The sequence below is a fragment of the Primulina tabacum genome, chromosome 5, assembly GCF_025594145.1.
Source record: "Primulina tabacum isolate GXHZ01 chromosome 5, ASM2559414v2, whole genome shotgun sequence".
NCBI lineage: Eukaryota > Viridiplantae > Streptophyta > Magnoliopsida > Lamiales > Gesneriaceae > Primulina > Primulina tabacum.
The window spans coordinates 7,387,390-7,397,036 of NC_134554.1; the positions used below are offsets into that span (position 1 = coordinate 7,387,390).

Sequence of the window (9,647 nt, forward strand, 5' to 3'; positions counted from 1 at the left end):
TTTCTTTTTTTATCCTTCCATTTTTTCTTTTCTATGAAATGTTGAATTTATGTAAAAAAAAAAAAAACGAAAATATATACTTATTAAAAATCAGAAAATTTTGAATTTTAAATTTCAATTTTTTGATAATAGTATGTGAATAAATATAATCGACTGAACATATACGAAACGTGTACACAAAAATATGGTTTAGTCTATGTTATACTGAAAAAATTGTCTCTCCTATTCCAGTATCATTAGATCATATCAATCTCTCATATTTTTATAGAAGAATATATATACGATCCACAATAGCTAACATTTGACAACATCACGAGAGAGAAATATTCCAAATGTAACATAGAATAATCATAAAGTTAGTAGTAGATAAATAGTTGTCGGTTTATTATAATTTCAGAAAACTCCCAAGTTTATTATGTTTAGCAGAAAACAAGGGGTTAGTTTTTAATATTTCAGAAAACCGAGGGCAACAATTCTCGATTAATATTAATGTTCTAACTTTTAACTTATAAAAATAAACAATTTACATTAATGACTCACATGATCTAATGAAGATGAGATATAAAAAGAATTTCACAGTTGGACATAGACTAACTCTGAAGGGAACTGGATTTAGTTACTTGTATTCACTTGATGCTAGAAAAAAAAATAAGATTCAAGATATTTCCAAGAGAGGATATAAAGTTTATTTTTATTTGTGCTCCTCCAAAATACTGTTCTTGCAGATTTCGTGTTTTTCTATCATTCCAGGTTGCACAATCTTGGCCAAGAGACAGATTCAGAATCACAAATGGAATTATATGTAGTATAACAATTATTCTTAGGGAAGATTGAAAAATGTAAAAAAGAGATGAAATAGAGCTGCAAGTATCTCGGTAGTCGGATTCAAAAGGCTAAGCGCGCCAACGTGGTCTTTGATCGAAAGCTTCGACACCCCATGGAATCCAGGGCCTCCCACTTTCTTTGGTTTACAAAGCTGTTGCCATGTTAGCAAACGGATCTTCTTATTCGCATCATTACAACCCCACCAAAACTTGGCCACAGGAGCTTGTAATCAATTCTTTACAGAAGTCTGAGGGGAGACAAAATCACTTGTTGCATAAACAGGGTTGTTTGAGCAACAAAAAGCAGTAAATTTTCCAATTATTAAGCTGTCATGAAGTGGGGAAGAAACGCCTCTTTGGTACCAGAGTCATCCCATTCAAGATTCTCCCACCATTCCTTGTCGCAGTAAACAGTCGGCAATTCAGAGACATGGATAGCTTTGAGTGGAAGCTTCCTCAATTTCGGACAGTTTATGACAGCAATATTCTTCAACTTAGGGAAAAAGATAGCTCTTCTGGAAATACTCCTCAACTCTGGGACATCTCGAATTGACATGACCCTTAGGTTTGGAAACGCGTGGAAGTAATCCTCCTCCCTCACTTCTTCCTCACTTACCACGTCTTCCATCTCTTCGCAATAAAATATGTAGATAATTTCAAGATTTGGCAGCAGTAGAATCCAAGAAACGTTTTTCAACTTGTGACAATACGAAATGTTCACACATCGAAGATTTTGAAGGCATCCACGATTCACCTTATTTCTCCAAACTGATGTGAGGTTAGGAAGGCCATTTAAAGCAAGAATCTCTAGACTCGGTAACCAACTATGCGTTTCCTCCGCCGCCTCATTGATCTCCAAGTATCTCAGATTCCAGCAATTGCTGATACTAAGCCTGCGTAACTGATCAGCATCTCCAGGATATGATGATATAGGTAAACGTTGTAAACCTTCACACTCCTTGATGTACAAATACTGTATACGCTGTTGCAAGAATTTGCTATGCGACACACTACTCAATGTTGATAATTCATTTACTGTGATCCCCAGAGAGACGAGATCTGTGAGGCATTCCAAGTCGGTGAATCTCACTTCAGGTGAACTTCTGATATCTTGCACGTCCCAACCAGAGTAACTGTAATATAAATTCAAGGCCCTTAACTGACAGAGCCTTGATATTACTTCACGTTGGATAGATCTGAGGTATGGATTGCGTTGAATATTCAAATGCCTTAAATTAGTCAGATATCCCAACTCTTTTGGTAATGTACTTATCTTAGTCCCTGATAAATCAAGATGCCGAAGCTCAACCAATTTGCAGATAGATTTTGGAAGCTCTCGGATGCTGGTGAATGACAAGTCCAAAACTTTGAGAACCGGCATGGATTGGAAAAAGCCATCAGAGATTTTGCTCAGACCTTTGTTCCACTGGAGCAGTAATGTAGATAGGTTGGGACAGCTAGGTAATTCAGTTAGTGTAATGATTCCGTTATCTAGTAACGAAATTCTCTCAGCTCTTTTCCAGTTATCAACAGAAGGTGCTTCCAAGAGTCCTTGGCTGGCCCGCATCAAGAATTTTTTCTCTGCACTTGAATGTTCAGACAAGATCCATAAGGCAAAACTTCGAACAACATCATGCATCTTCACTTGTGATTCTTCTTCACCGGTTTCCAAGAAGCACGCAACCTTTAGGGATCCTATAATGGCATGTCCCATGATCTGGACATTGCTATCCTGTAAGCTATCTAAAAATCCTTCCCCAGCCCAATATTCAATAAGCTGTTCTTTCTCAATACAGTACATTTCAGGAAACAAAGAACAGTACAACAAGCAATATCTTAAAATATCATTGTCAAGGTTGTCGTAACTGAATTTTAGAAGTGTAAAAACATCTTCCATACCTCGCACTTCTGATGGCGATTTGCTCAGAACTTCTACAGCATAGATCCATTCCTCCTTTGTTCTTTTGTTGGCCATTGCCCTTCCCATGCTCACAATAGCAAGCGGAAGACCTCCACATTTTCTGACAATGGTCTTAGCAAGGTTAAATATGGGCGGTGAGTTTATGATCTCATTTCCACCAACCTTTTCCTGAAATAGATGCCAAGATTTCAGCTCATCCAAGAAATCCACTTTGAGCTTGAAGTGTGCGTCCATATAACTACACACTTGCATTGAGCGTGTAGTGAAAACCACTTTGCTTTCATTTTCTTGATTGGGAATAGGGATACCAATCTTGTCGAGATCAAGGCCTTCCCAAAGATCATCTAGGAGCAACAAAAATTTCTTCTTTCTCATGACATTGTATATTCTCGAGGCTCGTAATTCTTGAAACTGAGTTTCATCCCAAGACAGTCCTAAGCGCACCCCAATCGCCTGTTGGATCTTCTCAATCACATAATCTTTCGATACTACGACCCAGATCACCACTTCAAAATCATGATCCAAGGTCAGAAATCCGTTGTTTATGCTCTTCAGCAGAGTTGTTTTCCCAACGCCTCCCATCCCATAAATTCCAACGGTTCCAACATTCTCATGTCTAAGAAGTTTCCCGACTTTCTCCAACATCAATTCAAGCCCCACAGCTGGCCGGCTCGGTATCTCCACCACAGGGACAAGAAGCAATCCATCTGCCAAGTTAACTTCCAATTTTCCCTTCCCCTTGAGATCATTTACTAACAATATCGCATCTGCGACTTTCTTGCCAATACTACATCTCAAAGAACAGTCTGTGCAGCAACATCGAATACACTGCCTCTTATTCTGCTCCATATCCTCTCTGATAATTCTTACTTCATTTTCCACTTTGTCAACTCTAGCTAGCCACCCTTTGACTTGGCTAGTGCATGTTAATCCTAGCAACTCCGCTCTATCAACTTCTTTTTTCAAATCGTCCCGCACATCAAAAAGTTCCTCAAGTGCAGCTTCAAGAGAATCAATATTCTGATCCACATGTGCGGCTATAGCTACTTTTCTGAAAAGGTAATCAGCCAAACAACCCAGAAGCGACAACAGTGGTGTAACAAAATCCATTAAAATTCGAATTACCAAAAGTCTGTTTCTTTGTTTCTGCGCTTTTCCCTTAATTCTTGTTTTCTAATTGAGGTGATTTACAGGAGAATAGAGCAAGATAATTGGACGGCTTTGTGCCAGCAGTTAACAGCATTATTCAGTTGACCTGGAACTTTCTTGGTCCTCCTGGGAACCTTCCTTGTCCCCCCTCTCTCTTCAAAAACTTTTATTTGCTTTTAACCCATTTTGTGGACTACACAAAATTAAAAAAATTTGGGGTGATCGCAAATTCTTTTTTCTAGAAGGGGTAATTTATTGACCACTGAGGTTTTGAAGAGTTCGCGAGAGGAGTTTAGAGAAACGAGAAATGGGAATGGACTGCAGGAACTGGGATGAAGACGCTTACAGAGAGAGCGTTTTAGGGGAGAGAGAAACCCTTACCCGGACCATTTTCCGTGTCACATTCGCTCCAAACGCTAACCCTAATCCCAATTCCGATCACTTCGCCAGCGCCTCCAGCTCCGGATCCATTGCCTCTTGCTCCATTGACTCCTGCTTGGTATGATTCTTTCTAATTAAAACCTGGGATTACTTCCTTCTATAGTCATGATAAATGCAATTCGTACTCTCGGACACTCAAGTGTGAATTAAATATGCCATCTTTATTTGTTGGCAGGAGCATGGTTGCGGGACTGCAAGGGGTGAAAAGTAAGTATATATCACTTAGTGATGGAAGCTATATTATAAAGCTTATCGTTGGTGCTGTTACTGGTCTATATTACTGGCCAATTTTTGTTTCTGCGTCTTTCAGTTCTGTTCTTACTGTGTATCGGATACACAAGCCTTGGTTTTTTCAGTCTTCTGTTTTCTGTTTAATTCTTATTCCTTGGGGTGGTGCGCTCTCTCCTATTCTAGAGAACAATGCTATGACAGTTGATTGTCAGGTTTATGCTTCTTTAATTGTTCTTATTTCGAGTTAGCTGCTGTTAGATTTATTTCATGAAATGTCTAAGTGCCGAAATTTACAAGTCTTTGACATGTCGAGATTGGATCACATGGTTTCTCTAGACTCTAAGGTGATGTATTTTTTTTGGTAAGCAAAATTATTTGAATGATGAGCAAGAAGCATTATTTTCTCATTTTAGTTTATCCATTTGGTTTAGTGAGATACTGCTCTTGAACTTAATTCCCAATCATTTTGGATATTTGAAACATTTTCACTTTTCCTGTTATCTTCCACAATTTCAGTAGGAGTACTGTGTTCTTTTGTCGTTTATCTATGTGCATTGTTATCCTTTAAGCAGTATGGAGTTCATAGGATTTCCAGCCTAGGGTTTTTTCTTGTAGCTACGTGGGACGGGATTTGTGCAGTAGTAAATGTCACCTATATGATTTATTGCTGCCCCTTTTGCAGATAAAGATGAATGATTAAGACGAGTGAACTGGAACGACGTGCATTAATTTCTGATATTGAACGAGTTAATATTCATTGCCCTGCAAATTTGCTTTTCTAACTTTTAGAGAGTGAACTGCTAACTTCCTAGGCATTATCAGTCCTTTCTCTCAACTTGAGAATTCATATTATACCGGCCTTTCTCCGTCATACTTCAGCCTATCGTGCTTTGCATGTAGTAATGTGGAATTTTCATGATTACTCTTGAGGGGATCCATCTATGCGGCTGCTGGTGATTCTCATGCTTATTGCTGGGATGTGGTATGCATTTTCTCACTTTGCTTCGCCCAATACGAGAGGCATGATTTTTCTACCCTTCCTCGTATGAAAAATATTAAGTGAATAAATGAAATGACCAACATTCTTGAACAAGTCTTGGTACAATGATCAGGAGACGTGAGGTTTAGACGGTTTTCAAAGGGCACTCAAACTATCTACGCCGCATTTCTGCGTGCAAGTTAAGCAATCAGGTCATCATTTTTCTTTTCTTTTCCATCGACAATCTAGAACCAGAAACTCATTTAGCTAATTAGGTTTCAGCTTTCCTTTGTCTTATTGTTGCCTCGTTTGGGTTATTTTTGTTTGGACTTAAATTTACAGAGGAAAATTGAGTCCTGAAATTATGCTCACAGAGGCCCAAAGAAAGAACTACAAGTAGGATCACCAAGAAAGCAAATAGAAACTCACTCTAGCTTCTGTATTGAAGAGTAGCGGCCAATCTTGAATAGAGGGCTCCCTTAAAGCTACTTCGTATGTACTGTCTGGTTCACTAAAGATACCAGTTGAAAAAGATACATAGATCTGTTAATACAAGAATCAAAAAGCTTTTACTGTTTTGCTTAGAGGTAGAAAAGGAAGAAATAAAAATGAAAATCGCATGAAGTAACTGAGAAGCATATAAATATTTACTTGTAAAATACAAGCTCTGTAATACAAAATCACGTAAAAGGAGTCAGCTGAGGCCAAGAGATTTGTACAAACTGACTCTCAAAAACGTTTATGTTTATAGTCTGCTCTTTTACTTGCTATTTTTTGTTCCATTTCAGATCATAACTGGTTCAGAAGATGGTGTTGCACAAATATGGGGTACTAAATTTACTGTACGACCAGGACATAACTGATGTGAGTTTGATTAGAAAATAAATATCCAATCGGCGTGTTTCTTCTGGTTTCTGCCACATATATACAAGTTGAGTAGTCTTCGTTTTTTATTACGAACGTATCTGACTTGATTGAATTTTGTGATCTGTTGTAGATTGCACAGCTGGGAAGTGCATCCAAATAATTGATCCCATACCAGATAAGAAATCAAACACATCTTATCCATGTGTTAGTTGCATTGCTATTGATTGTAGCGAGAGCTGGTTGGTAAGAGATTATGCGATAAAAATGTTACTATATTTTAATTTTGTTCACTTTGCACCACTAACCTATCCTTTTTAGTTTATTCTATTGGCACTAATGATTTTATTACTCTGTGGTCTGTGCTACGTTGTTCTGGCTCGAAGTCTTGATTTCTCCATCTATCTGCACCGTCATAGGCTTGTGAAAAGGGCCAATCTTTGTCACTCTGGAATCTTCCTGCTCGTGAATGTGTTTTTAGCACGACAACTCATGCTTGTATTCAAGATGTAGTGTTTGACAATAATCAAGTTCGTTCTTGCATATTTTTTATATTAACACATTATTTATTCCTTGTCAGTTAGGTTCAAGTTCTCATTTGTATGTGTTATGGATGGTTTTTCACAAGCCATCAGGTTCAACTATTTGGTTAGCCCTCGATAGCATAAATGATGTTTAGCTAAACAATAATAGAAAGTTGTGATATAACAGTGATATTTTCATTCACTGTCCACTATTTTTTTTGTTGTTTTCTTTTTATTTGTTGTTAGTCTTCTTTTCAAAGTAAATATGCATATTTTATCATTTTCTTCAATTATTATACTTTCTTGGTAATCACCTACACTTTTTTTTCACATTGGTGAATTGTTGACTTTTTTGCTTTGATAGTGTATCTAGTTTTAAAAAAAAATACAAGATTCCTTTTTTGATTGCTTCAAAGCATTATGTATTATATTATTTGATTTCCATTTTATAACAGGAAAATATAATATTAATTAAAAGTAAGAATTCTGCAAAATGATTGTCCAAGTGCTCAATATGCATCTACCTGGACATGCAAGTTGACATATTTCTTTACTGGACAACCAATGAAAACCAAATTTACATATTTAAATAATGTTAGTTTTGTTATTTTATTGTTATTGTGCACAATTATTATTAATCGATATATATAAAAATAAATTTGATGGCAGAGATTATAAATGCATTGATTATCAAAGCAAATTTAATGGTTGGATTCAAAATTACCTTGGCACTATTTGTATATTTATCTTTGAACCATGTATGCAATTAGCGTTATTTGTGTTTTAGTGCCGGATCTTGAAACAATGATTCTGTCAACCGCTCTCTTATTGTATCATAACAATGTTATCTCTTCCAATAATCGCTTTATTTGCAATCTATAGAAATAGAACATGTGATCTTATGTCTTATATAAATTGTAAAATAAATCGTCTATCGTTTTATCAAAAATTATATATTGTGGTAAGGACGCAGTCTATTTTCACGTTAATAAAAAATAATCTCTCTTCCATCCCATTCCTCATAGTTATAATAATTGTACTAAAAAAAATCCAAATATTTTGTCTCGAAAAACATTCATAGTGCAAATTTTTTTTAAAAAAAAAAAAACATAAATCGTGCATTTATAATTGTAAAATTATACATTTTACTCATCTCAATCATTACATTGTCCTCCCCATGAATTGTCTGATGTGAATGATTGAACCTATCCAAGCATCTAATGTCGATTCAAGTTCTTCTCTTGATTCTTCCTCAACAGGTATGCCTTTAGATTGGTCATCACTTTTTCTTCGACTCCTTCAATTTGTCAAGAGCTGCTTTAACTGTTTCATCCTTCCCAACTTCCTGGCTAATACAAGTGGAAGACACCTTTACAGTACCAGCACCTTCTTTTGTGGTTGTTCCCACCAAGGAGCCATCCTGCAGAAAAAAAAAACGGAAGAAAAATTGACATTAGTGGGAGAAAATGAGCCAACGTGTTAAGAGATGCTGGCCGATATGTCACAATGAGCTAAGCAGCACGTGAGGAAAAATAGACCAGAAACCTAATCAAACTATAAAGCAATTCACCAGGAGAATAGTAATTACCTTTGAAACCGACTGATTTGGTGAATCCCTTGATCGACTACATGTTGCAAAAGAACCCCCTTCTTTGCACATGGGAATATGGCTTTTGTTAGGCTGTACAAGTGAGCCAGAACTCGACAAACCTCATCTATCCACCATGGAGGATTCTCAGGTAGTGGTACTTGAAATCTTCGGGCATCAGCATACACAACACCTCATGCCACAATCTCACACACAAAGTCGTGCGCAAGCTGTTTTATTGTCCACACACGCAAAAGAAAAGATATTATTAAAAGGGTGAAAATGAGGATAATGTGAATAAGGATCTGGTCAGACACACACAACATCAATTATATGAGAACACTTTATCCTTCCTACACCAAGCAAGAAGAAATCAACCATTTTTTAATGATAATCCTTCACTTTCTACATCTAACTGCATATAAAAATTTGAAATGTATTTATTTAATATATGATAAGTCTATATTAATAAAATATTAAGGTTCGTGAGCCGCTTGCGAACTACAGAACAAAATAATTTTGGCTCTAATTTAGTTTCAGTTCGATAATTTCGAAATGCCTACACACATGTTTGAAATAAATAATCAAATTTAAGTTTGATTCCGTTTCGGCTCAATAATAGTTCATTAATCCGAGTTGGATTTCGCAAATCAAATTTAACATGTTTCACATCCGTAAGTCTACATGTATAAAATGATAAAAATGCTTTAATCGTTTTAATGTAATCACAATATAAGTATTATAGTTACAAACATTAGAATTGCTTATTGAGATACATTTCATAAATATTTTTCATAAAATCAGTAACGGGTGAAGCGTGATATTAAAAAAAATAATAATAAAATATCAAAACTTCAATGAATGATCATAGCTGGAAGTAGTCATTCAAAAAATGGAACTAGGCAGAGTGAAAAGATTTTGAAATCAGGAGGAATTAGGGTGAATTGGTTTAAAGTTTGTGTCAAAAATCGTACTTGGGCTATTGGGATCTTCTTACAACATCATACTTCTTGTACTAGATTGGACTCAAGTATACCTTCAACCGGAGAAGATGAAGTTGTGTTTTAATGAAAAGATTTGAATGTATGAATTTCAATTCTATGGATTTTAAATCAAATTGATTGTA

At 36.1% G+C, this 9,647-nt stretch overlaps 2 protein-coding genes and 1 long non-coding RNA gene across 17 annotated transcripts; 1 reads left to right on the plus strand and 2 right to left on the minus strand.

The window, feature by feature from the left end:
• Positions 1–775: 775 nt before the first annotated feature.
• Positions 776–3,855, minus strand: LOC142546063 (disease resistance protein RPS2-like). Its single transcript, XM_075653564.1, has one exon. It carries the CDS (start codon positions 3,853–3,855, stop codon positions 1,147–1,149), a length of 2,709 nt encoding a protein of 902 aa, XP_075509679.1. The 3' UTR covers positions 776–1,146.
• Positions 3,856–4,063: 208 nt separating this feature from the next.
• Positions 4,064–6,963, plus strand: LOC142546066 (THO complex subunit 6-like). 14 transcript variants are annotated; one of them, XR_012820414.1, is made up of 5 exons: positions 4,064–4,393; positions 4,511–4,542; positions 4,646–4,778; positions 5,467–5,548; positions 5,661–5,757. XR_012820414.1 is itself a non-coding variant. In XM_075653570.1 (5 exons), exons 1-4 carry the CDS (start codon positions 4,202–4,204, stop codon positions 5,521–5,523), a joined length of 384 nt encoding a protein of 127 aa, XP_075509685.1. In that variant the 3' UTR covers positions 5,524–5,548; positions 6,334–6,963. The 14 variants fall into 14 exon arrangements, 8 of the variants coding, with proteins under 8 accessions (XP_075509688.1, XP_075509686.1, XP_075509685.1 ...); XR_012820413.1 differs by having other exon boundaries at positions 5,679–5,757; XR_012820409.1 differs by lacking the exons at positions 5,467–5,548; positions 5,661–5,757 and adding exons at positions 6,334–6,655; positions 6,796–6,963 and having other exon boundaries at positions 4,202–4,393.
• On the minus strand, positions 5,893–9,057 carry LOC142546068 (uncharacterized). 2 transcript variants are annotated; one of them, XR_012820416.1, is made up of 4 exons: positions 8,522–9,057; positions 8,099–8,353; positions 6,971–7,831; positions 5,893–6,006 (listed from the first exon to the last, which is right to left on the minus strand). It is a non-coding gene; the product is annotated as an uncharacterized LOC142546068 (long non-coding RNA). The 2 variants fall into 2 exon arrangements; XR_012820415.1 differs by having other exon boundaries at positions 8,099–9,047.
• Between the last annotated feature and the right edge of the window lie 590 nt (positions 9,058–9,647).